The sequence below is a fragment of the Melospiza melodia genome, chromosome 2 (genome assembly GCF_035770615.1).
Source record: "Melospiza melodia melodia isolate bMelMel2 chromosome 2, bMelMel2.pri, whole genome shotgun sequence".
Taxonomy (NCBI): domain Eukaryota; kingdom Metazoa; phylum Chordata; class Aves; order Passeriformes; family Passerellidae; genus Melospiza; species Melospiza melodia.
Genome location: NC_086195.1, coordinates 125362799 through 125390382, shown reverse-complemented (window position 1 = coordinate 125390382; position 27584 = coordinate 125362799). Strand labels below are relative to the sequence as shown.

The 27584-nt window shown below is 39.0% G+C and overlaps 2 protein-coding genes across 3 annotated transcripts in view; one reads left to right on the top strand and one right to left on the bottom strand.

Moving 5' to 3' along the window:
- Positions 1 to 775, bottom strand: part of RASA3 (RAS p21 protein activator 3) — a 171347-nt gene extending 170572 nt beyond the window's left edge. Inside the window, exon 1 of one of the 2 annotated variants that reach the window (XM_063149888.1) lies at positions 739 to 775. The gene's annotated coding sequence lies outside the window, so the exon portion shown is untranslated. The remainder of the gene's footprint in view (positions 1 to 738) is intronic. The other variant, XM_063149889.1, reaches the window with a different exon arrangement.
- A 2280-nt stretch (positions 776 to 3055) lies between these two features.
- On the top strand, positions 3056 to 25080 carry CDC16 (cell division cycle 16). Its single transcript, XM_063149886.1, has 18 exons — positions 3056 to 3167; positions 6803 to 6857; positions 7763 to 7860; positions 8343 to 8381; positions 9195 to 9335; positions 10711 to 10870; positions 11503 to 11597; positions 12207 to 12340; positions 13385 to 13464; positions 15018 to 15067; positions 15743 to 15816; positions 17771 to 17896; positions 19223 to 19375; positions 19964 to 20027; positions 20489 to 20550; positions 22687 to 22822; positions 23380 to 23470; positions 24580 to 25080. Exons 1-18 carry the CDS (start codon positions 3120 to 3122, stop codon positions 24843 to 24845), a joined length of 1872 nt encoding a protein of 623 aa, XP_063005956.1. The 5' UTR covers positions 3056 to 3119; the 3' UTR covers positions 24846 to 25080.
- Positions 25081 to 27584: the final 2504 nt, after the last annotated feature.

Sequence of the window (27584 nt, the reverse complement as noted above, 5' to 3'; positions counted from 1 at the left end):
ATATAGGAACTTCCACAAAGTAAGTCTTATTATGACTGTGGAGCTTTCCACTTCCTGTCAAGATTTAAGATACCTGAGTGCAAATTTTTAAATCAGTTTGTTTTAACTGACTCTCCATACCCTCAGCACTGTTAAAAGTATTATTAAGCAAAGCAGTAGGTATATCAACATCACTTAACCACTATTACAGTAGGTTTGCTCTCTACTGATTTTGAACCTGAAAGAGAAACTTACATATTATTTGAAACTACATAAGATTCAAAATTTCCTTTGTTCACACCTAAAGTAATTTTTACCACTTTACCACTTCACAAAGATCTTGCTGTTCACAACATGATGTGTCAGCCCCATCTATTTGCTCACACACCTACATAACTCCCAGGGAAGGAGCAAAACACTGGAGTGTGTCCATAAGGGTGCTGTCTTTGAATGACCAGCTGCTCCATGAGAGCTGATGTCAGAGCAGCTTCTTGTTGAAGAAATGGGACTGAAGCCCACCTGAGCAGAGCCCCCAGGGCCACACTGCTGTAGCCCCCCAGCACAGCTTAAGCAACTATTCCTCTGAGCTCCAGTCCCAGAAATAGCTCACACAGATGAGATAAATTTTCAGGGAAATATAAAAAAGCAGCACATAACACATGTTAGGGAGCAGCATGAGATGATGTGCTCTGCTTTGACAATGTAAGAACTAGACAGATGCTAAAGGAGAAATAACACTCTCTGTGTGCATTTCTGTACCTGTTTCCTCACGTCCATAGAGCATTCCCTGCACCACTCCAAGATCCCACAGATGACAGGTCCTCTCTGTGCTTCAGAGCAGCTCCTGGTGACCATGGCTGTTCTTCACTGTCACCCATCCCCAGCAAGAGCATTTGTTTCTCTTCTAACCCCCACACTTCCTGTGCATCTTTTTTTTCTTCCCCAGCCAAGATTTCTATCTTACTGGTTAGCACCAACTCCTAATTTTCATATTTTATTTCATTTTTTTGTTCTGCATTTCATGAAGTTTCAAACTCAGTTTCTCTACTGAGACATTTAAACGGAAAGAGGGCAGATTCAGACTAGAAGTAAGGAAGAATGATGAGGGTGGTGAGGCATGGGAACAGGTTGCCCAGAGAAGTTGTGGATGCTCCATTGCTGGAAACATTCAAGCTCAGGCTGGATGGGACTTTGAGAAACCTGGTCTAGTGGAAAGTATGCCTGCCCTTGGCAAGGGGGTTAGAACTTGATGATCTTTGGAGGTCCTTTCTAACCCAAACCATTGCATGACTCCATGATTTTTAAAATTATCTTGTTCTCCCTGAATTACTGCAGTTTGCTACCTTGATGTCTCACACTGAATAGAAACCACTGATCTCTGGTGAGTTATTATAACACCTGGTCAGAGGGAAATGTGCCACATAGGAAAACTCATGGCTCCACCACTCAGCAGTTTCTAAATGTTATCAAAATCTCATTCAAACATCTTTTGTTGTACACAGACAGACCAACAAGCTGATGAATACATAAGCTGTCATTTCCATACTGATTTCAAAGAGGATTTTAAACCAACAAATTTAATGAGTGGAACAGTAGTACTCATTACAAGCCACAGGTTTCTGAGAATTGTAGGTACAAAAGCTTGATTGCATCCTGCCATGGAAGGTATTTGCACATCCAGAAGTTTTCTTTAGGGAAGTTGAATGTGATAACCCTCACTAGACAGAACTGTTGGATCCAAAGAAACCACTATCACATGGATTAGTTTCTTCATTATGTGATCTAATGGAAAGATGAACAAGGATTTTGCTTTCCCCAAGATGTTGGTTACCAAAATATGAAAAAGTAGCAGTCCTACAAATGCAGTTGAGTTAAAAAAAAAAAAAAACAAACCAATCAACCAACCAACCAACCAAAAAAACCCCCCAAAAAACCACAACAAAACAAAAACAAAAAACCCAAACCAACCCAGAATAAATTTATGCTTTACAGCAGGCACAAATATCTGCCTTCTGTAGCACACACACTCAATGGCACCAGAGAAGAATTGGCTCCCAAAAGGTGACACAGTGTGAGGTAAAAAGCTGACCTAACTAGTAACTGGAGGAAATCACTGAAATCAGACAGTTTTACATCAAAGTGCAGCTACTGCAAATAATTCAAGAGAGGGCACATGGATCCATTTTCCTCAGACTGTTTGCTTGTGACCAGCTGCCACCTTTGTGGCCTTCTCCTCACTGTACCCTGACACAAGTCTTCCTTCTCCATGGAAGCAAACACAGGTGATTCTTCCTCGTGTCCCATGCATACCCGCTCCAAGTATTGGCCAACACCTGAGTTACTTCAAATCGGGCATTTAAAGGATACACACTATTTGGGTTGCAGTAGTGAAAGCTGACCTGTTTCAGCAGTGTCCTAGTGGATGATTCCTTAATCTGTGTGACACCAAAACTGCCTGGGAGATGCAGGATTCATAGAAAACCTCGTGACACACCATCCCCCATCCCGAGGGAGCGCTTTCACCACAAGGCTGCAGGGGCCGAGGGGGCTCTCAGGGCAGCCGATCCCTGTAGGAGCCTTGGCAGAGACATCATGGAACCACCGAGTGTGCTGAGCTAGGCAGGACCCACAGGGATCATGGAGCCCAACCCCGGCCCTGCACATCCCCAAGGGACACACCGTGTCCAAAAGCTCCTGGAGCTCTGTCAGGCTTGGTGCTGAGGCACTTCCCTGGGGAGCTGTTCCAGTGCTCAGCCATACTCTGGGTGAAGAAGCTTCTCCCGATATCCAACCTAAACCTGCCCTGACGCAGCTCCAGGCCGTTCCCTCGGGCCACATTCCACGGATAATCTTTCGCTTCGAAACTGTGACGAAGCCCCTTACCACAAATTTCTCTCTCTCCACAGTACAGACCGTAAAGTCCCAGCACATGTTTACTTAGGGCGTGTGGAGCCAGTGGGGGGATGTCCCGGGCGGCCTCCGCGCTCCCGGAACGCCGCGCTCGGGGCGCTGTTTCCGGGAGGGAGGGAGGGAGGGAAGGCGGGGGGCGGGTTTGGGCGCTGCACCGGCGGGCGGCCCGCGGTCCCTCGGCGGCTCCGGCATCCAGGGCGGCGCGGGAGGGAGACCGGGAAGGAGGGAGGATGAACCTGGAGCGGCTCAGGAAGCGAGTGCGCCAGTACATCGACCAGGTGAGCGCCCGGAGGGGCTGCTGGGGAAGGGGCGGCAGGGCCACGGGTTCTCCTCGAGGAAAAACCGCGCTCAGCGTGGCTCCCGCAGGCAGGGAGGCCGGGGAGCGGTGCCGGCCCCTGCAGCGGCGGAGAGGGCGTGAATTCGTGATAGTGCCCGTGAATTTGTAATGGTGCCCGTGAATCTGTAATGGTGAATTTGTGATGGTGCCCGTGAATCTGTGATGGTGAATTTGTGACGGTGCCCCGTTCTCCCGAAGGGGAAGGAGCGGCGGTCGCACCGGGGTGCGGCGGGCCGGAAGAGCCGCCTGTGGGTGTCCAGCAGGAGCCGGGGCCTCCCGGTGGGTGTTCCTGGTTTCCCCCTGGTGTGGAGAAGGAGGAGGGGAGCCGCCGTGGGGCCGCTGTGTAGCAAAGGCGTATTGGCAGGATCCCGCCCTCGGGTTGTGCAAGCTGGGCCGTGCCTGCCTAAGGCAGCGGGAAATGGCCTCTATCGCACCCGGGCAGGCTCAGGTTAGGTTGGACATCAGAAGAAAAAAATCTCTTCGCTGGAGTGGTGATTAGGCTTGGAACCGACTTCCCAGGGCAGTGGTGCAGTCACCTTTCTTGCAAGTGGACATGGCTCTCGGTGATATGGTTTAGTGACCATGGTGGGCTCTGGCAAAGCTTGGACTTGATTATCTTGGATGGCTTTTCCAGCCTTAATGATTCTGTGATCGTTACAAGAGGGATTCAAACTAAGAGGAGTTAGGTTTAGATTAGATATTAGGACGAAATTCCTTACTGTGAGGGTGGAACTTGAAACACGATGCCCAGAGAAGCTGTGGATGCCCCATCCTTGGCAGTGTGCAAGGCCTGGTTGGATGAGGCTTTGAGCAGCCTGGTCTAGTTTAGTTTAAACCTGGAAGGTTTATCTGCCCCTGGCAGGTCAGAACTAGACAGTCTTTAAGGTCTCTTCTGAGCCAGACCATTCTGTGATTCCCTGGCTGGTGATTAAGCTGCCCATCACACTCCTGCAGTGCTGCAGACGCCTCGTAGGAGGGCAGGGTTGTTTTCCTTTGTTGATGGATTCAGCAATTATGTTGCTGCAGGGCAAAAAAAGAAAAAAAAAGACACACAAGGAAAAATGCATAAATACATTAGGTTAAATGTAGCATCAAACTGTTCTGCTCTTCTTCCAGTTCAGACTTGGTGCAGGCATCACTGCTGAGGAAAGCACACCCCTTAAATCAGCAAAGGCATTTCTCTGTGTGGCCAGCAAGTCTGACTGAAAGGCTGGTTAGGGACCTGGGCTAATTTGGTGGGTTTGATTGGTTTGGTTTGCTGCTCTCATTTGCCTTAAACTGTTTCACCAAGCTGTTTTGCCACACAGCCTTGCACTTCTGTGGAAGGGGCATCAGGAGGAGCATAAAATTGCTTTTTTGTGTAATGATGTGTCATCCTATAGTACTGTAAAAGTGCTGAACAGAAGTCATGCAGTGCCTTGTAGGCCTGGATTATACCTTTCTTTTGTGGTGCTGAGGAATAATGTAAATCTCTTCTTGTAGACAGCTACTAAATGTGTGTGGGGTTGCTTTGTGGGTTTTTGTGGAATTTTTCCCCCTTGGGAGTGCAGATTGAAACCAAACTATTCTCTTGACAAATTTTCTGAGTATTATTAGTCCCCATCAAGTAGGAAATGTAGGAACACATGATAGAAGAGACCACTGAGGTGGTGTAGTGCTTAGTGAGGGCTGGGATAGCATCAGTGTGTGCCTGTCAGAGCAGACTGCCAGAGCTGCCCTCCCAAAGCACACACCAGTCTCTGAGGTTCTGAGCAGGCTCCACAGCTGCAATGGTGCAGGAGGGGAGAGAAGCCACCAAGGCTTGCTCAGTCTTCAGAGAGCCACAGAGTGGTTTGGGTTGAATAACCACAATAACCCCCTGCACCAATATAAGCTGGGGATGGTATGGCTGGACAGTGCTCAGGTGGAAAGGGACCTGGGGGTGCTGGTTGACAGTCGGCTGAGCATGAGCCAGCAGTGTGCCCAGGTGGCCAAGAGGGCCAATGGCATCCTGGCCAGTATCAGGAATGGAGTGGCCAGCAGGAGCAGAGAGGTCATTCTGCCCCTGTACTCAGCACTGGTGAGGCCTCACCTGGAGTATTGCGTCCAGTTCTGGGCCCCTCACTTTAGGAGGGACGTTGAGATGCTTGAGCGTGTCCAAAGGAGAGCAACGAGGCTGGTGAGGGGCTTGGAACACAAGCCATATGTAGAACGACTGAGGGAGCTGGGGGTGTTCAGCCTTGAGAAAAGGAGACTCAGGGGTGACCTTATCACTCTCTACAACTTCCTGAAGGGTGGCTGTGGTGAGCTGGGGGTCGGCCTCTTTCTCTGGGCAGCAACAGGTAGAACAAGAGGACACAGTCTCAAGCTGCGTCAAGCGAGATGTAAGTTAGAATTAAGAAGGAAATATTTCACAGAAAGAGTGGTCAGATACTGGAATCATTTACCCAGTGAGGTGGTGGAGTCATCATCCCTTGAAGAATTCAAAAAAAGACTGGATGTGGCACTTGCTGCCATGATCTAGTTGAACAGTTAGAACATCGGCTGGACTTGATGATCTTCTAGGTCTCTTCCAGTCTTGAACTTCTGTGATTCTGTGATTCTGTGAAGGGACCATAAAGAACATCTGGTTCCACCTTCCACTGGAACAGGCTGCTCAGAGCCTCATCCAGCCTGGCCTTGGACACTTCCAGGGATGGGGCACCCACAGTTAATCTGAGCAACCTGTTCCAGTGCCTCAGCACCCACAGCAAAGAACTTCCTCCTAACAGCTAAACCTACTCTCTTTTTCAGTTTGAATCCATTCCTCCTTGTCCTCTTGCTACATGCTCCTGTAAAGTCTTACAAATCCTTGCAATGGCAGGGTATTTGTTAAGTGTCCAGCATATGCTGGGAATCATATTAGGCTTCCTTACATGGACTGGGATAAAAAGGAGCAGCAAGAATGCCTGGTGATTTTCTCAGGAGATAACCCCAGCCAGTTCTGTGAGATTTTTGCCTGGCACCTCAAATCTAGTGGCAACTTTAGCAGGGTCAGTGGGATATATCTTCACATTCTGCTTTTGTCTGATCTCTGGTTGCCACCACTCCTACCTATTTCACTCACTTCAGCCAAAGTGGAGTCTCAAGAGTGAAAAAGTGTTTCCAGGCAAAAGGGGAATGCATGCAGGCGCTATGGATTTATGTGAAGTTGAAGCGTCCTGACTGGAGAATGAACATTTCTTCATCAGAGCTGGTGCTGCTGAAGTTACCTGAAGTAATTTTGGTGCCCTTTTTTATATACAGTATTGTGTTTTTTCTAAAATGTAGCATTTTTTTAAACTGAAGAGGGGGATTCTTGCTACTTTTCCAGTGATGGCAATTCCACTAATGACCTGTTGCCATACTTACACAGCACATAACTTCTGGTCAAAGATACCTGCAGTATTGGCCCTTTTGAACTATTTTTTTATGTTACAAAGATCAGAAATGTGAATCACCATTCATTGAGACTACATGCACAAGATATTACCTCTGACTGATGTACAGTGTATTTCAAAATTATTCAGAAAAGCCAACCCCAAAGGAATACTAATTATTTCTATCATGCTTTTACAGCAACAGTATCAAAGTGCCCTGTTCTGGGCTGACAAAGTAGCTTCACTCTCTCATGGTAAGTGGTCACTTTTTACATTGTATTTTGTGAACTTCTTTCTGATAGTGTTGTGTTTTGGTGGGGTTTTAGTGCTGTATGGCCAAATATTGACATGTTGAGTTTGGTTTAAGTGCATTTTTGTGATCTTTGGAATGCCATTTTCCTAAATAGAGCAGAGCTCATCTTCCTTGACTTTTGAACTTTATGTTAAAATTCATGTTTGAACAAACCTTAAGGTTTGCTTTCCTTAAGAAACAAAAAAAAACAAGAGCAACAAGAGAGCACGGTGGTTTCCCCCAGGACTCAGGGTTGCCCAGGTGAGGAGCACAAAGTGTGTTTACACTGAGAGGAGTCGGTGCTGCCCATGGCCACCAGCACTCACACTTCTTAAAATGATCCCCGGCACTTGATCCCACAAAGGCTTTGGTTGCCAGTGAGGTAGGAGGGCACTAAAGCTGTGCTTCTGAAGTTGCAGCTCCAAGCTATGGAAGTCTAGTGCTTTCCTTCTTGTTAGGTTCTCACTGATCTTTTTATTGAGAGAGACATTTCTGGGTTGTTTTTTTCTGCCCTGTATCCAAGAGCAGGGTAGCCTGCAACTGCTGTTTTTTTAATCTGTATCACTGTGGTCTCCTTCTCATGACACACCTCTATTGTGACATTCTTTGTATTCACTGTCCAGTGCACCATCTGAGGTCTTTAAAGTTAAAATCTGATTATCTTTTAATTTTAATCTCTCACTGATTGATACTGTAAGTACTTTATACACATTTATAAATAAAATTTTGTAACTCGGTCAGATGCTAGAGTATGGGGAAGATACTTCTCTAGTGAAGCAAAAGTGAACATTCTGTATTAAAATATGTTTGATAATGTTTGAAGCTATGTTTTAAAGCAATGGTTTATAATCTGTTCTTTTACTTTAGAGGAACCACAGGATATCTACTGGCTGGCCCAATGCCTTTACCTGACAGCTCAGTACCACAGGGCAGCGCACGCCCTTCGATCACGGAAGCTGGATAAGGTGAGTCCTTCTGGTCAAAGACAGCCTACTGTTACCCCTCTTTTAAGGCTCTGCTGCTAACCACAGTGACTTCTTCACCATCACAGTAAGAAAAGTAATTAAGAAAGCTGCATTATTTAGTTTATAAGGCCCTGTGTTCAGTCAGTCAGGTTTATAGCATTGTCCCCAAACAGGGCCACGGAACAGAGAAGGGGTCTGAGGATGTAACTGCAGCAGGTATGGGAAGGTGGATTGTCACTTCAGATGTAGTTCTTTCAATTTTCCTTCTGCTCTGATGACAAGTGGTAAAGACAAGAGTCAAGTAAGTGTCCTTTGAGAATTTACTAATAGAGAAAGGGTTACAGGCTTGGGCAGGAAGGACTTTTGGTGGTGAAAGGGGTGAAGAAGCCATAGTACTGAAAAGGGAGAGAGCAAAAGGGACTCAGACAGTGTAAGCAAACATGTTCTCTTTATAACTGATATGTATGAAACTTTTCTTTCAGTTGTATGAGGCATGTCGCTACCTTGCAGCCAGATGTCACGTGAGTACACGTTTTAACCCCTACTGGAAACAAGCTAAACTAAGTAAAAGACATCTTGGGAAGATTAGGTACCTGACAGGCAGTGTAGATATATATGTTCATTGGAACAACAGGTTTAAATTTCCTGAGAGTGGATTTCATTCTTTAACTTTCAGTTGGGTCACTGCAGCATCCATTGTGGCACTAATTGGAAGGAATCCAACTGACCTTTTTCCCAGGAAATACTCCTCTAATATTTTGTGGGAAAAGAACGTGAACCATTTTTGTCTCATGTCTTCATGCTTACACTTTTATTTGGTTGGTTGTAATCTGACCAAAGGAGATGTGATTTATGGTGGTATAACTATAGTTAGCAGCTTTGTACTTCTGTATAAGATCTCATACATAAAAGGTAAAATGCAGTGCTTTCAGAGACACAGCTGAATCAATTGGTAGATTAAATATACAGAAATTTGAAATAGAATAATGTGCTGCTTATAGAATAAGATGATGGTATTTTATTAAAACCTGTGTTAACTATTTTTAAAACCTTACCTGTTTCTCTGATTGCATAATTCTGAATAATACATTTTTCTGTACATGCTTTATTTTATAATTTTTGCATATTTTTTTGCATAGTACAGATGACCAGTGAAAGAGCTAACTGCAATTATAAAATGGCAAATGGCCAAATAAGAAAATGCATGTATGCAAAACCTGCTGATAAACACTAGTTGTTATAACCCATGCCTTTGAAACATGATGCTCTGTTTATTAGTGCTTTATGTACAAATTCTTCAAAACCTTGTTTTTTACATGCACATGTTTGGTTAGTATGCTGCAAAAGAGCATCAACAGGCCTTGGATATTCTTGATATGGAGGAGCCAATCAACAAACGACTTTTTGAAAAGTACTTGAAGGATGAAAGTGGGTTGAAAGATTCTACCACAGACTGGGAGATGTCACAGTCCTCAGTAAGTGACATTATTTTTAAAAACATTTTTGTAGGAAAAAAACCTGTGAAGTCAGAAAGTGTTTTCACAGCTGTATGGATCTGATAGTGCATTGAAGCTTTCTTTTTCAGCTAACATAATTTTCAGAAATGCTGAGTTGTTCTTCTTTCAGTCACACATTGTGTGTTAGCTTGCCTGTATGAAAGTAACCCAGTATGCAAAAATAAGCAATGCTTTTCATCAACTTCTTATAAATTATTTGCAGATGGTTTGCAGGAACTTCATGATCTAGCATTGGTTTTTACAGTCTTTTAGCTCTTTCTTAATAATGTATCCTAACATTGCATTCAATTGGACTGCAGGTTCTGAGATAACAAAGCAAGTTTTTTTTCTCCTCCAGTTATTTTTAATGAAATACTTCATAATCACTCAAGTGTTGTTCTCAGTGGGATATTCTTTGATCACATTTGTGAAAATTATGTGAGATGAAGGTGAAATTTTTGAAGCTCAGGGAAAAAATTCTGTATAGACACACAGTTTAAAGAGATTGGTGTGGTGTGTAGGCTGAAGAGTCTGTGAAGAGTTGTTAGTTTCAGAGGTACAAATTAAAATTTCTTAGCTGAAATTACAGTGTAGGTGATTGACAGATGGCATTTTCCCTGGAAGACTGAAGTAGCAAAGTGGGTTACATTGCTGATGTGAACTGATTTTGAGTGCTGATATAATGGGATTAAAGGATTGTTTAGTCTGATTATAGAGGTGGGTAATGTGTTAACTTTCTCTTTTGCTGACACTTTTGTGGCCTTCTGACTGAACTAAATACCCATCAAGGGAATTTGGAAAGAACGTGTTAGTAAACATTGTAGCACAACTGGTAATTATGGGCTTTCACTGTTTCCTTTTGTGGAATATCTATGTTTTGGATTGAAAACAAGGATATATTTTTCTGTTCAGAACAATTGATTGAGTCCATTGATTTGGCCTTTTTCATCTCTACTGTGGTCATTCTTGTCTTGCATGAAATATGTGGTTTAATGGTCAGCAAAGAAGTGTATTGCCTTTGGAAGGGACAATTTCTCCATGTTGGATATGAAGGGAATTTAGTACAATTAAGTTACAACTCAGTATCAGAGAGCTGGATGCCAGAATTAGAAAAGATAAACTCTGTCCTCTGTTATTTCGAGCATCTGTTTGTTTGGGTAACCTGACAGAGAATGCTTTGGATTTTTCTTTGAGATAGTAGAGACAACTTTTTATTTAAAGACAGCACTAGAAAACCAGGTTCTGTCATACATGAAATACTTTCTACTTTCCAGGGAGCACATTTGATTTGTGCTGAAAACTAAATTGCAAACAATGATTCAGTTATTGACCTCCAGTCCTGCTTTTCCACCAGATCAAGAGCTCTATATGCCTTTTACGAGGGAAGATCTATGATGCTTTGGACAATAGAACCCTGGCAACTTACAGCTACAAAGAGGCCTTGAAGCTGGATGTTTACTGCTTTGAAGCATTTGATCTTTTAACATCACACCATATGCTGACAGCACAGGAAGGTCTGGAGAGAAGTATTTCTCAAAGACAAGTAAAATTTACCTGCTTTCTCAAGATGTGTTTTCCTAGATAAAAATTAAGGCAGTAGAAGTAACAGACTCCAAAATGTTAGGAACAGAAAATGTGTTAAATGAGTGAAAATTATGATCTGTGCAAATTTGCATTTGAACTTTTATTTTTCAGTCCTGCAGTGCTAAGAGTTGAAAGAAACACAATAACCCAGCTGTCCTGCTTGTCAGCTCCTGAACCTCTTCCGCTCTGCCCAGCCCAAACAATGTTTTGTCCTGTGTTTTCAATTTCACAGGCTTTGAACCAATGAAACCCTTCTGGGGTTTGCTTAGGCATTAGTTAATTGAGCATTCTAAGTGATAACATTGGACATGTGGAGTAAATAAAAATAATGGTGTGTTATTTCATCTTTATTACATTTTATTTTAAAGTGTAGAAGGAGTAACTAATTAATCCTAAATTTCCAAAATTAATAGCATTATCTGTTTCAGTGTATCTGTGCTGTTATAGTCCTTGCAGTTGGGATGACCATCATAAAATTCTTTGTATCTCTAAGTTCTTGAAATGTTGGATCATGCTGTTTCTTCTGTAATATGACCATTTCAATGTTTTTTAATTCATATAGAAAAAGAACTCCTTGAATCTCTACCTCTTAATAGACAATGTACGGAAGAAGAGCAGGAATTGCTTCACTTTTTATTTGAGAATAAATTGAAAAAGGTAAGTCCCAAAAATCTGGAGAATTCATTGAAAGTCTTGACTTTGAGTGTAAATTTTCTTGATCCCATTTATTTGGAACATGGAAATAAATATGGACTTTGTAATTTTAAAAAAAATTTATGCAGTACAACTCACTATGCAATAGTGTAACAGTTTTCTGTTAATTGTTTTCTGCTGTGGTAGCAACTTGAAATTCTGATTTATGTTTTTGAAAATTTATTTATTGAGAAACTTCTGGGTGGGGAAAAGGAATGTTAATAACATAGACAAAACATCAGTTACCTGAAAATATTCGGCTATAAGAACATCATTCAGATTATTCTTATCCAAAGAGCACTAAAAATATATATTGCTCAGTTTTAATTTCTACAGCCTACATGAAACATATTGACTATGGCAAGCATCTTTTGTGTTCTAAATGAGCTTTTAAGTACATTTTAAAGAAGCATTTTACCAAATACAGGTTTTTATGGACTTTCAGATTAAAAATAAAAATTTTAAGAACTTTAAAGCTTCTTAAATATTCTTTTAGGACTATAATAATAATACTTATACCATCTGATTTTAGTTTAGTTTTTTGTTTCAAATGCTGTTTCTTTTGTCTTTCAGTATAATAAACCCAGTGAAACACTGATTCCTGAATCAGTAGATGGTCTTCAGGAAAACCTGGATGTGGTAGTATCCCTAGCAGAAAGGCATTATTACAACTGTGACTTCAAAATGTGTTATAAGCTTACTTCAGTGTAAGTGTGCAAAGCAACTTTAAGGTTTTTTTTTCTTATATGGTGGAGTGTAATAATTATGCCTGGACTTACAGAAAATATTGTTGTTCAATGGGTAAACATACATAACAATTTGATATGTATTGCAATGTACATGTCATGTGTTATATGTGTCTCAGGTATTTAAAATGTGTACTTTGTGTCTGTCAAGATATGGTATAATTATAATACATATCAGAAGTCTCCAAGGTAAAACTCAGCTTAATCAGCACTGTGCTGAACTTCATTTTATTCATCCTCTTCCTTATTCTGGTACCTTCAATTTCTGTGCTCTCTGCTTACTTCTTGTTTGGCTTTCAGAATGAACTGGTTTGAAACAGTTGGTTAGCTAGGAAGTTCGATTTCTCTGGCCAATAGCAGTTACAGTGTTATTGACAGTGATCAAAAGATATTATTAATTTAAAAGCCAGCCTGTTATTTCTAATTCTGATGGCCAAGTATCATGTATCGATTGTTACGGGCGTGGATTGCTGCTGGGGTCAGGGACTCAGAGCACTGCCATGGTTTGCTCTCAGCTGCTGTAGGTCTGCACTCATGGATGTGTTTCTGAATGCCACAGGAAACAAAATTTTACAGCTGAGCCAAATGTGATTCTGAAGGCATACTGCCTGCCTGGTGTTAACCTCAGGAAGTTGAGGATTATTGTTTGAAAGCTGCTGTGAAATGTATGGAAAAGATGAACAGAAATGTTGTTTGCTGTCTGCTGGTTAAATTTGAAGTGACCTGCAAAACAAAAGAGCATTCTATTCTGATTTTCTAATTGTATATTCAGCTTGAAAGAATTTTCTGTTATCCTTTTTTGTTAAGCTAAATTAACTGTTGTATTTCTGGTCTGAAGAGAGCCTTTATTATGCTGTTAATAGTTGTGCTTTAATCATAAATAGTTTTCTAATGCCTAAAGTGGCAACTAACTGGAACATTACATGCTAAACAAGCAGTTTGCTTTTAACACATTAACGTTTTTGAAGTGTGCATTAAAGTTTTTTTAATTATTTTATTTTTTAGAGTGATGGAAAAAGATCCCTTCCATGCAAATTGTTTACCTGTACATATAGGGACACTTGTGGAGCTTAACAAAGCAAATGGTAAGGAACACAGCATTTAATACAACTCAACAGAAGGCTGTAAAGCCCCAGTTTTAGTAAAGAATTAAAGATGCCAAGAAAGCCCTTTATATACCATATGAAAAATTACATCTATTTTTCCTCCTCTTGAAACCTGCTGTTTCAAGAAAACAGTGGTAATTGATAAAGAAGGGAATTTCAGAGCTGACAGCAGGGTTAGGGGAAGTAGATGTGCAAAGAGTTTCATGGTCATGAGTGTAGCTGTCTTTTAACCACTGGACTGTGTAGCCAGGAGGCCTGTGAGCTACACTGCCTCATCCCTGTCATTGTGATTTCTGTTTCCAGGTGATCTTTGTACAGTATCTGGCTGCACTTTTTCTGCTTAAGAATAAAATATAAAAAATAAACTAGAAAGTAATCTTCAGCAATGGTGTATGCTTAGGTGGACATGAGAAAAAAATTCTAGACTCTCCTTGCTTTTGCTGTTGTGAAGGCCTCTCTTTAGTTCAAACAAATTAATAATCATGCAGCACTTTGATTGGAATTACAGTAATAGGTTACTTGCAGCTGGGGTAGCTTTTTCTCATTCCAGAATGCATATAAAACAAGGGAGTAGCTTGAATATCTTTAAAATCAATGGGAAAATAGAATAAGGAGCTCATATGCTGTGCAGTCTCTCAGGATGGTGCATTATATATACACAAATAGGTCATTAGGTGTGCTGGTACTTCTTGGGGATTAGTGAATGTTATTTTACAGTTAAGTACATCTGAAAATGGGGCCACTACTCTGATTTTTCTTCTAAATCTGCCTTGAGAAGCATTATGTACAGAAGTTCATGTTTTGTAAGACAGTTGTAATATTATTTTTTTTCTGAGCTGAGATACAAAGTACTCCAGGACAATCTCATTGGTTTAAGAGCACTGTACTCTGGAAAAGTAGAAACTTTATGTGCCCTGATGCTATTTCCTTTGAAATTGCATAGACCATAGAATTGTTATCCTGTAGCTGATTACTACTGCTGCTATTAGAAAATCTGTAGTAAGTTATTTCAGTAACTAGAATTATTATTTTTACTAAAAAAGTAATCACTTGGAATTATTCCAAATAATATAATAATTTATTTGCTTTTGTCCTATTTTCAGCATATTAATGCACAAGACTCTACTTTGAAATGGATCTAGCCAGTATGTTATACCTTTTAGATGTAGGAAGTTGAATAGTGTTTTACCTTGACAAGGTACATTCAAGTGCAATACTACTGGCATTTATTGTAATGTATAGTAATGACCTAAGTTGTTGCAGAATTCTTAAAGGGTGGGAAACAGAGCTGCTTATTTGTGTCTTGTGAAGACTTATGGGTTGTTTTGGTTGGGTTTTCTTTAGCTAATTGCAAAACTGAATCTATTTTGAGGCAATTTGAAGCATTTTAACTAAAACAAAACATTTTGTTCATTTGTGAATTAATAATGTTAGATGTTCTGTATATTTTGTATGGAAAGCTAAAAGACTTGAAACATCTAAGTGTTTTAGCATGTTTTAATTTTCTTTTCTTGTTTCTTCCCACTATGTAGAACTTTTCTATCTTTCTCACAAACTGGTGGACTTGTACCCAAATAATCCTGTAAGTTGTTCTAAGTTTTTGTTGTCAGGTAGTTTCTTTTTTTAGGTGAAAGCACATAAAAGTTGTAATGTATTAGTTTGAGCTACAGAATTCAAAATCTGTTTCTGATGAAGCTTGTAGGAATGCTTCACTCTTTTTATGTTCTCTACATGTAATTTCTTTATGCCAAGGTTCTTTTTATAAAATTAAGTACTTGTAAAAGGTATTCAGTGCCAGTTATTTACTTTGATTAATAATTTCAAACAAATGCTACAGTAATAAATGTCTACATGTCTCTGAGCAACCTTTTCCAGTGTTTGATCACCTTCACAGTAAAAATTATTTTTCTTTGACTTGATCCTAATTTCCTATGTTGCAACTTGTACCCGTTGCTTCCTGTCCTATTACTGCACCCCTGAAAAGAATCTGGCTCTGTCTTGTATTCCCTACCATTAAATAATTGAAGACAGCAGTAAGCTTCCCACTTAGCTCTTCATGAGGCTGAGTAAGCCCCAGTTAGAAAGGTACCTGCCAGCAGTTCCAGCTTGTCTGTAGTACCAAATAATTTGAAGAGCTGACTGATTTCAGTGGAAATGTTCCTAACTTCTCTAATGACCATGTCTTCCTCTCTTTTGATGCTTCACTGTGGGAAGTGTGATGTATCTAATAATATTCTATTTTGATTTTAATGTGTAGGTGTCATGGTTTGCAGTAGGATGCTATTATCTCATGGTTGGCCACAAAAATGAACATGCTAGAAGATATCTCAGGTAAATTTTTTTCTGTTTTTTTTACTGAATCTGTTGCTCACTTGTTAAGAAAACATTTAATGTTTGTGATTGTTTGAAGCTCATAAAGAGAAGCCTCAATAAACTGGTTACTGTTTAAATACTTTCATTGCCATCCTTTTTTTGGTATAGCAGTTTGGACCTCATCTGTAGAGATACTTTAAACATGAGGAAGACTAACGTGGCGTCTCTCTAGGCAGTGACCTTCCTGTTCTGAGCAGGTGTAGTCCCTGCAGTTGCTAATGTTGCTGAGCTAATTACAGCTGTGGGTGATCAGGCCTCAGTTCTTAGTTGAGGGACACTCAGGTATTCTCCCAAGTTCAGGTTTCATATCTGAAAGAATTATATGGAAAATTCCAATGTTTGGCTGTCCAGTTCCTTCTGTGCACAAGTGGGCTTTTTAGCTTTTTAGGTTTGGTCAGTGCTGTTTCCTGTAGGTGTTCTGTATGTGCAATGAATATCGGCACTGGGGAGCAGGACCTTGCTGTGAAGCAGGGCATTTGTTCTGGGGCTGTAAGCTCAAACTGAGAGGGCATAAATCAACCTGTAAGACTAATTTTTCCTGAGACCTTTACAGACAATATATGTAAAGATGGATTAGTCATGTATACTTTTTAAATGCCTGGTTATTATGAGTAAAATATTTTAATTCCTTACAAATAGCACTGTGCAATTCTTCAAGTAGTTGTCCTGAGTGATATATTTGGGTTTGGTGCTGAAATAAAAAACATCTTTAAATGTACAAGCATCTCTAGACAGCAAGAAAGTATCTGTGGATGTATACTCTGATCAAAATTCAGAGTAGTTCTGGCAAAAGGGAAAAGAGGTCTGGTGAAAGTGAAATAGTAACAAGATGCTTAAATATCCTGGAGAAGAATGGCAGTGTAAAGCTAACAAGGCTAGGGACAACTGTGGGCTACACAGTGGTTTCCAGAAAAGAAACTTGAAGACACAGTCAAATATCTACATCTTTCATTGCTGTCATGGGTGGAAGATAAAAAGGTTTGAAAGTTTATATCTAAAGTGTTTAGATAGTGTCTAAATTTTATATCTAAATTGTTCTAATGTTTGAAACTTTATATCTAAAGTTTTGTCTCAGAAGACAGAGAACAAACCATTCTCTAGGATCTGTCGTGAGAAATAATGAGTTTAACTATGACAGACAAAATTTAGATTATATGTTAGGAAAAGAGTAAGCTGTTAAGGATAGTTAAGCAATATGATAAAATACTTATGGAACATGTATTACTTCCATGTCAGAGGCTTTTCAGAAAAGACTGGGCACACTTGTTATGAGCTGTTTAGTTATGAACACCCTTGCCTTCAAATTTAGGAAGTAATCTACAGAGCTTTCTTATGTTCTTCTTTCTGTGAAGTCTCTGGGTTGCTGTCTTGATGCTCAGGTTGCAGTTTTTAGCTCAAGACTTGAATGACATTTTGTATACTTCCCTGATGCATGGCCTGTGATGTGACAAATGCTCATCTTCTTCAAAGCTAGTGCAATTAGATGGCAAAATTTCAATTTAGGTGTTCATTAGGTATATTCATATCCTGCTTCTCAAACTTGGATTTGATATATTTATTTCAAAATGTATAGCTAGGATTTTGCAATGAGTTTTGAGTCACTGCTAATGTTTCCTGCATTTTATTTAATCCACCTACTATATAATTGTTTATGTTCAGTAATATCAAATAATTCCTCCTGTCTGTGAACAGTAGCAGAAATAATGAAATCGATTCACAAGAATGTGTGATCCTTCTAAGTGCAAAATAGTTTGAACTTTTAAAATGAGCTTTGTTTATCACTGATTATTACTGACAATTATCTTAATAGATAACCTAACCATATAGCATAGCATTGCTGTCTGAGTAGACATCTGAAGCAGATGAAATTTAATTTCAGATGTGTTTGCTTGTGACTTGCTCTTGTTTTTAGCAAAGCCACGACTCTGGAGCGGACCTATGGCCCTGCATGGATAGCGTATGGACATTCCTTCGCAGTGGAGAGTGAGCATGACCAGGCAATGGCTGCATACTTCACAGCTGCACAGCTCATGAAAGGGTCTGTACCTGTACAAACATCATATTTGGGAAGATTCAAATGGATCCATAAGTAGTGTAGAATATTGACTTACATCTATTGGTTTCTTTGGCTCTGGATTGAAGGCACTTGGGATGGTAGTTCACGTTCGGACTCAGGTGTTTATTATTTCTTATCAGTAAAACAGTTTCACAACTATGAGTTTAGTAGCTTTTCATTAGCAAGGCACAAAATGGCTAACTGTATCTTGTTATAAGGTCTTTTAAGACTAAACTATCTAATTAAGAAAGGACACTTGGATTATTTTTCCTTTTAACCCAATAACTGATCTTTGGAAGCCCGCAATGCGGACTTCTCTGTCCAATTACAAAACATCACTCAAACCCATGAAGAAGAAGGAAAAAAAAGGTAAAAAAGAACAACCTGCCTCTACCCTAAAACCTCCATCTGGCTTCATATTTATTTCTATATTCTAAAACCCCAAACTCCAAGTCTTCCACCCTGTGATATTACACACGTCTAACCAACTACACACCCGTAATCCCAGTGCTATCAGTCAATTTTGGAAGCCGTCTCCACAGCCTCAGGTCAAATACAGTGTTCTCTTGTGGCTCTTGTGGGTCTGTGCCTTTAAGCACAGAAAATTCTCAGCATCCAGGATTCCAACATACATCCCTTTAAACAGTAGCAATGCGTTTGCAACAATTATGTGGTAAAGAACAAGGGAGGGAAAACATCCCCAATAATTCAACCATCTACTTTCAAGTGCATTATTGTGATTATTTTTCTGATTTTGTAAGCCCTAAAGTCAAGTTTTATATATAGGTAATCTAAGTTCTGCCTGAACATCTTCTGAAATGTGTGAATCATGGTTGTCATACCAGCTCATCAATTGCTGCATAGTAATAGTTTGAACAGCTCTTTCATGCTGTGGGAGGGGGTTGTAAAATGAGTCGCGAACTAATTGTGTCATATCGCATATAAAAGTATCACATTTGACTGTAGTTACTGGGAAATGTAATTCTTTTATCTATTACTTCTTCCATATTCTATTTGTAAATTAAATGTATGAATGAAATTAGGGGAAAAACCATCAGAACTAGACTTAAGTGCTGAGAAAATACATGTGATTGCAGGGCAGGTTACAATGATCTATTGGAATTTAGTCTCTTGTTAAATAGAGATGTAAATTCTTTTAACCTTCCCCTTAGGTTAGTAGTCCATTTAAATCAGCTTTTACTTGTATGTACCTAAACATATGCAAACAGTTGGCATGTCTTTATAGTTTGTGACTCTGTTCTTGAGAACCACACAGAAACAAGCCTGCACTTTGTTTTATGGTTTTAGGTGTCATTTGCCTATGCTGTATATTGGACTGGAATATGGTTTGACCAACAACTCCAAGCTGGCTGAACGGTTTTTCAGCCAAGCTTTAAGCATTGCACCTGAAGATCCTTTTGTTATGCACGAAGTTGGAGTGGTGGCATTTCAAAATGGAGAGTAAGCTTGCAAAATGTGATCAAATACTATTTTAAACATGGATTATTCTTAATCGTAATGTGCCAATATATCTAAAGTACTTATATTGAACTATAGTGTCTTTTGGTCATAGTTTAGATGGTGTTGACCTTAAACCCTTGCTTTCTACATTGTTCTTCCTTGTGTAAGATTGAACAAGAACAGAATTTAATGCTCAAGGAACATCCCTATATTCCATGTGCCTGTCATTGTGTAGTTGAGTGCCTGAAAAGGCATCTATCTGCACACATACTATAAGATTTTGTACAGCAATACATTTTGTCAGCTCAGGAGGTTCCAAATTTATTCTGGGGGAAAAACTCTAACCTATATAAGAATTGTTTAGCCAATATTTTTAGTTTGATTCTGATTTTTTTTCTTTTGTCTTGTTAGCTCTTAGGACCACAATGCAAAATATAGCTAAATGTAAATTACTGGGTTTTATATCTAATTTCACTCATATGATGAAATAATCTCATAGAAATCTTTTTTGAATACAGTTTTCTCATACTGCTGATGAAACCTCTTCACTAATTTACTTGTCTTTCCCCCCACCCCTTCAATCCTTAGCTGGAAAACTGCAGAAAAGTGGTTCCTTGATGCACTGGAGAAAATCAAAGCTATTGGAAATGAGGTATTTATTCTAGTAACGTGCAAGATCATAAATTTATAAAACTCCTCCAAATTCTGTAATAGCTTGTGACAAAACATGTTGTACTTATTTTAAGATACAAGTAATGCGGTATAAATATTATTTTGAAACTGTGCCTTGAGTGCTCCTAGGCTGAGACTTGACTTCACTTTTTCTAGTTAAGTAGATAACAAGTTTTGTTTGGTTTGCATCAAGTTTTAATAACACTCACCCTTTAAAGAAATATTATTAGCTTTGGGGAATGTAAAAAATAGAAAAATTAGTTGTTGAATAAATGTTTTCAGCTTGTGTGTTTTGTTAAGAGTTTAAAATGCTTGTGGTATTTTTCTTGTTCATAAAAAAAAAATCCCTATTCATTTGTATGTTTTGTTTTTTTAAAGTAGATAAAATTTAGTCAAAGTCTAGGAAGTTGCAGTTATTTGAATTGTTGCATTATTTTGCAGGTAACAGTTGATAAGTGGGAGCCTTTGTTGAACAACTTGGGACATGTCTGCAGAAAACTCAAGTAAGCAGAGAGTACTGGGGCTCCATTTCTCTGTAATGCTGCACAAATGTGTTTTCTCCCTCCTTTATACCAAGATGGTGTACCACATGAGAGCAGTGTAGAATTACCCTGTAAGAACAAGATTCTCTAAATCAGCTTGTGAACAAAACTACATTAATCAACCCTTATATCCTGTTTATTACACAAAATTTAAAGTACTTTATGTAAAAGCCTTTCTTTAACTATTGACTCTTATTAGGGAATTAGTTGGAGGCTTTTAGATGCTTGTATAGGTGTGAATTTTAATTCTCCACTGTCCTGGTCCTCACATACTGAAATATGTCCACTGATTATTATATAAAACATAATTAACATAAAGGTAGGTTTATGACAATTAATTGTTTGGATTAGCAGTTACTATTTTTTACTGAAGTGAAATATTCAGTGGCATGAATTATAACACAACAAGGGAGTCTTACTTTGTTTTTTAGAACAATACTATTTAATATTTCATTTCATGTTTACATTCAATGAATAGAAAAAGTGCAAAGCATATATATATATATATATATATACATATATATATATATATATATATATATACAAGCGTTAACAGTTTTAACAGAAACATTTTTCTCATTAATTACCTAATCTGACTTGAACCAGTCCTTTTTTTTGTTCAATCAATGCAATTTTAAAAAAATACTTTTAGTGGTTTTAATTGCTCAATTGGTGTACACTGTAATTTTTGTTTCAAAGCTGCTAATGAGAATGTGATTATGGTAGATGAAAGCTGTACTTCTGCTTTGGGTTTGGTAATAATTGCTTTGTGCTTTAATTGCCAATTAGTCTTCATTTTCATTATGAAATAAGGACGTATAACAGTTACTCCTTGTGCCAAGATCAAACAAAAGGCACTGCTTCTGAAATCTGTTCATGAGTATAATTGCAGATTTTTTCAAATACTTGTTTTGTTTATAATTATTTTTGTCTTTTTAAAATTTCTACAGTAGTTTTAACTGCTTACATCATGCTTTGTACAACTTTTAATATTTGCTCAGGTTCAGAAATCAAAGCTAAAATATTTTTGCATCTATGTAAACTATCTTCCAAGAAAATGAAGTTGAGAATTTAGGCAGCTGTACATATGCTTTCACATCTTAAAAAACTGTAGTAACTAATTTAGTAGTGTGTGTAATACATAATATGGCTATTATGAAAAACTTATTGGCTGTATGTCTACTCACTAATATTATGTCATTGAAATTTCAAAGCAGCGTATTCAAATACAGTGGTAGTAGTCAATTGGATGTGTAAATACTATGAGTGGAAGTGAAATTGAACTCATGTGAAAGGTCTGTGCAGCAAGCAAACATTTGCATAATTTTTCTGCCTCAGTTGTTACTTGATGCCCTCTAACAACTTTGTGTGTTCCTCATTGCATAATTTCATTATCACTTTAGATATTAAAATTTCTTATAAACAGGTGATATTAACAACGTAGAACTAGGATGTCAAATGTGACAATTTAATTTCTCAGAGTAATGCTGTAGTGTACATTTAATCCTTGTTTTATAAAATAACAAATGAAATAATCAGTGTAGTTAATAGACAGTTTTCAAGGACAGGTTGGTATTTTGATAGATATCATGGATATGTGTAAGCCTACTTTTCTGATAGAGTGTGTTGCAAAATGATGAAGGTACCAGTGTGTGCAGCACTCAAGGGCTGTGATATTTCTGCCCAGAGAGCTTTTCTCAGTTTGAATTGTGTGATTTAGTCTCACACTGCTCCTTCTCTCCCTCAGGAAGGCAAATGAAAGTGACAGAAAGAAAGCCGGTGCTACAATGAGCAGCACTAAACATCTAAAGCAATTTACCATATCAAACAGCTAAGATCTCCAACTGGGACCTGGCTGTAGGCAGCTGTTTTCCTACATAAGGAGAACAATGATTTTTCAATTACACTGAGGAAGAAAATTGTCGATATCCATGAGCTTTTTGTACATTCCATTACTATGTTCAGAGTGCAAAGCAATAATGTTCAAGTTCTGGCACAATTGTGTTCCGCTTTGCTAAGAAAATACCCACAGGGCACTGTAAAAGCACCTTTCACCATGAAGCTTACTAACAGATGTCCTGTACTTACCCCTACCAGGAAGTATGAAGAAGCACTGGAATACCATCGCCAGGCTCTGGTGTTGATCCCTCAGAATGCTTCTACTTACTCTGCCATTGGCTACATACACAGCCTCATGGGCAATTTTGAAAGTGCCATTGACTATTTCCACACGGTACGTAACTGCCTGCAGCTGAAGGGCTGGTCACAGATTCTGTTATTTACTCTTTCACTCTGGTTTGGGTTTGGAACAAAGAACCAGCATTTTTTTCCAGCTTCCAAATGAGTGTTTATTTTATAGTCTTAATTTTTTTTTTTCTTAAATCTTCTATATTTTATTGGTTAGGTAGGAAATGGCCTCTTCGGCAAACTTTGAATTGCAATTTACTTATTATGTATGTAAGCTTCTCATGCACCTGAAATAATTTTAAATACTTCCAACTTAGAAATTTTACAGTAAGTAAACAGCAGCATATGTTGTAGCTCATATGTGAATGATTTCCTGTCTGTATCTATGTTCTTTTCTGGTTTTGGTTTTGTCCTTTCCTTGCTTACTACTTCAGCCAGTTCATATGATAGTGTTATTTTGGTTGTTCAATGTTTTGCTTTTACAGTGAAGACTATGCTCAGCTAGCATTGTGGAACAACAAACCAACAAACTGAACCACTGCAGACTTATGATGTAAATGTTTTTATTTGATGCTAAATACTTTTTACTGTTTTTTTTAATAGGCCCTTGGTCTCAGGCGGGATGACACATTTTCAGTCACAATGCTCGGCCACTGCATAGAAATGTACATTGGTGATTCTGAAGCCTATATTGGTAAGTTCTAACTTATGTGTCTCATGAAGTCATTGAGTCCTTTGAGAGGACTGTTATGTCAAGGGCTGCCTACCACTACCTAATTAACTCACAAAATAGAGGATGTCTTTCTTGGGGTTTTTTGGGTTGGTTTTTTAAATGGCTCAATGAGTCAGAACTTAGCAGCAATTGTAGATGACCACTAGTTTTTGAGAGCAGCATGACAGTACTCTCATCAGCATAAAGAAAAGAAACACTTTGTCATTAAAGGTGTCAATGCTTTCTTTTATAGAAAATATTTATTTGTGGCATCTTAGATTGCATAGGGAATGGGGGAAAAATTCAACAGAAGTATGGAGTTAGGAAATCAGAGCACTAATGCTAATGTTGTTGCAGAGCAAGGTATTTTCACCTTGTCAAAACTTGTCTCTGTGGAGACAGGATAGGTTCTTCTGACTACAAAAATACAGCTTTATATATGGTTTTTAAAAAAAGTGCTTCATAACAGTAATACATTATATTGCCATGGGTTTAAATTTTCTATGAAGGATTTTCCCTGCAAAAACAGCTTCTATATTTTTTAATAGATTTCTGCTTCATTGAACTTAGTGATTTATCTGTAGTGAACACAGTTGATGTCTTGTCAAGCATGTTAAGAAGGCTGAAGCCTTAAAAGTAAAAGCCATCTGTGTGCTCTAGTGCTTTTCCTGAAGATTTTTCACACAATTGAAACAGATGTTTCTTCTCAATATTGTCTTGCTCCACATGTAGTCATTTAAGACATCTGGAAGAACCATGCAGCCATGTGATATGCATTAATGCAAACCAAGCTGTGTGTAACTTAAACAAGAAAAAAGCTCCCTGGAGAATTGGGAAGGGAATTGGCAATTACTTCTCAAAACACACTTTTGAAACTGAGTTGTGTTTCTTGTATTGTGCTTTTTTGAGAAAGGAGGCTGCTGGATTTTTTCAGAACAACTCATTCAGCTTCAGTCATTAAGCAGCAGCAGCAGCTCCTTGATGGTCTGAAAGCAGAGAATTATAGTAGTTTCTGAATGATAGTTTCTTTGAGATTACATTTTTTGGGAGTATTCATTTGAAATAAACTACTGGTTTGTCTGTTTTCCTAGGAACAGAGATCAAAGACAAATTAAGATGTTATGACTTTGATGTACACACAGTGAAGACATTAAAGAACATAATTTCACCTCCCTGGGATTTCAGAGAATTCGACATAGAAAGACAAACTGTGGATGAAAGTGGCATAGTAACATTAGAGACATCAAATCAAAGGAAAAGTACAGATACCAGTCGCCCATTGGAAGAAACATTTGAGATTGAAATGAATGAAAGTGATATGATGTTAGAAACATCAATGTCAGACCATAGTACGTGACCATAAATACTGGTAGAGAGCTCATTTTGTCTAAGTGTACTATGTTTGTTTTAGCATTTTTGTTATGGTGTTGTACTTTCATGAATTTGCTATTTTTTATATGAATGCAAACTACTATGTACTTAACACCGGGAGTTTTATAGTTCCTACTTTATAAATATTCCTTTCCTGATTCCTCATGAATCCCCATCTGAATCAAGAAGACCTCATTGCATTGATGTAGGCCATATACATAGTCTGAATCCACAGTGTTGGCTATTTTGCACATGCCTGTGCATTACTGAAGAGGAATCCAAGTTTTAGACACAACTGCACTTTGGAATTCAAGGGTATCAAGGGAGGAAGAGCTTGGGGGGGGAGTCTGTATTTTATCAGCAATTGCACACACTCTCACTGTGGAAATCTGTTGGGTCCAGGTGATCCCATTGCTTTCCTATGAGGACCAGCACAGTAGTGCAGAGAAGTCTGGTTCTGTCCCAGTGGCAATGGGAATTGTGCTGTGGCTCCACAAAGGGAATGGGTGATACCCATATGTTAGAAAATATAGACTGGACTTTGAATTGAGTGCAGAATTCAATACCAGTCCCATATATTCTTAAACATGAGAAAATAAGGTGAACAAAAATGTTTTACTTCCTAGTTCTAAAACAATTCACTGAAAGTTACACATTCTCCTGAAAGTATGAGCCATGAGTCTTAAGTGAAAAAGTATCCAAGCAGAGTGTAGGAAAAATTAATAATTTAGGAGGCATATCTATCTCCTGGGCAGAGTCAGGTCTCTTCTTCAGTGTGACTGGCAAAAGGAGTTCATACAAAGGGCTTTATTTTCACTTGGAACCTGGTAATTAGGGTGTGGTTCAGGTGACTTCTTTGATGTAAACATGGGATTTTTCCTGAACATTCTGGAAGGATCTCTAATGAGTGTGTCTCAACAGCTGCTCTATTAAGCAGGTCTCTTCCTTTAAAGGATCTTTTGGATGTTATTTTTATATCTGTGCTCATGTATCCTGAAAAATTGCAAACAAGACTATCTCATGGATAATATGACAGCAAAGGCTTGTTGCTGCACACAGAAGGATATTGCAAATAGATTCTCAAAGATTCTCAAGGAACACAACTCCTTTTTCTCTATATCATTATTTTTAATCCAGCATATGTCAGTCTAGTTTTCTAGTAAGACATCATGGCAATTTCTAAATGGAAGGTGGCAAAATAATATTCTAGAGAATCAGGCCTTTTGACTACTGTCAGACATGGATATAAATCTTGCAGTGTTTTGTTCCAATTTTCTCATTGGCAAAATGGTTTTCAGTATTGATAGAAGTTCATCTTTCTTCCTGCACTCCCCAGTTACAATCTGATGCTGTGTTGGCTGTGATAGCAACATTGGTTTATGTTATTCCTGCCTGTAGGAATCTACTGTGCCACTTCCTCAGCTGTGGTAATACAAATCCTTGTGTGGTTACATTGTGAATGAAATCAGGGAACTGGAACAGCATTTAAAAATATTTTCTAGATCTGATCAATTCTCAGGTTCAAGGAGAGCAAGCCACTGCTGTGTTACTGGTTGTCAGTGGGGCAGAGTGGTTGGAGTGGGAGGATGGAATAGTGAGAATGGGCATTGCTGTAACAGCAGCCTGTCGTGACACTGTGCTTGGCAGGTATCTGTTGGAGGTTTTTTGGCTGGCTATTGCTAACCTTTGTTTATTGGTATTAAAATTGCCCAGAAAGAAATGTATCCAAAGTGTCCTGGATTGTGAAGGACTCTTTTGGATGTTGGAGGAATTCTTGATACAGCTTGACTTGGCTCCAAGCCTCTTAGGCAGCTACAGTTGGGTTAGAGCTTGTGAGCTGGTTCATGATCTCAGACAGGACCTTAGGGGAAGTTCTTCTCTCCTCATTTATCTTCTGTTCAATGTTTTAACCTACTCTTGTTCTGTCCAAATCCCTGCCTTTGTACTGGCTGGCAGCATCTGTTTGCCCTGATCTTCTGCACCTCCTATCACCTGTCCTGCTCTTACTAGAGAGAGCTTGGTGCCTTTCTGGGTTATTATGACATTCACCCTGGCTCTAGTTAAAGTGAGTATTGTCCTCATGAGGACTTTGGTTATTAGTTTTGGCCTGACTTGACCTCAGATTCTTGATTCGTGCTGCAAGCCATTGCCATTGCCTGACTTGGCTTTGGCTGCTGAGTACACGGGTCCAGGACTGTCAGGTTGGGTGGCTGATAAATATACTCCAAAAAGGGACATTTTTACTCTGTCTCATAACTTCATCTTTCTCTTCCAAGGATTAGTTTTGTCCCAGAGGGGGGAGATCTGAATGTTGCCTTAAAGGTTTTCAGAACAGTTATGAAAACCCACAAGATATTTGTGCTGCAAATGGCTCCAAAAGTTTCTTCATAGATACTGCTGCCTAAAAGATTTGAAAACAAATAACGCGTTAGTTCAGTTGATCAGGCTGCAGGTGCTAATAATGCCAGTGTTGCAAACTTAAACCCCATGTGGCCCATTCACTTAAAAGTTGACTCAATGGTCCTTGTGGGTGCCTTCCAACTCAGAATATTCTGTGATTTCAGTTTTTGCAGCCAATGCCACCTACTTTTATTATTCCACATAAGATCATGTATTTCCTTCATGCTTTGGACAGCTGTTTGAGGAACTATCAATGCAGCAGGATCTGAAGATTTGCAATGACCCTGTGTATTCTGATTAAATTGCAGGCATTTTTGCTCCTTCT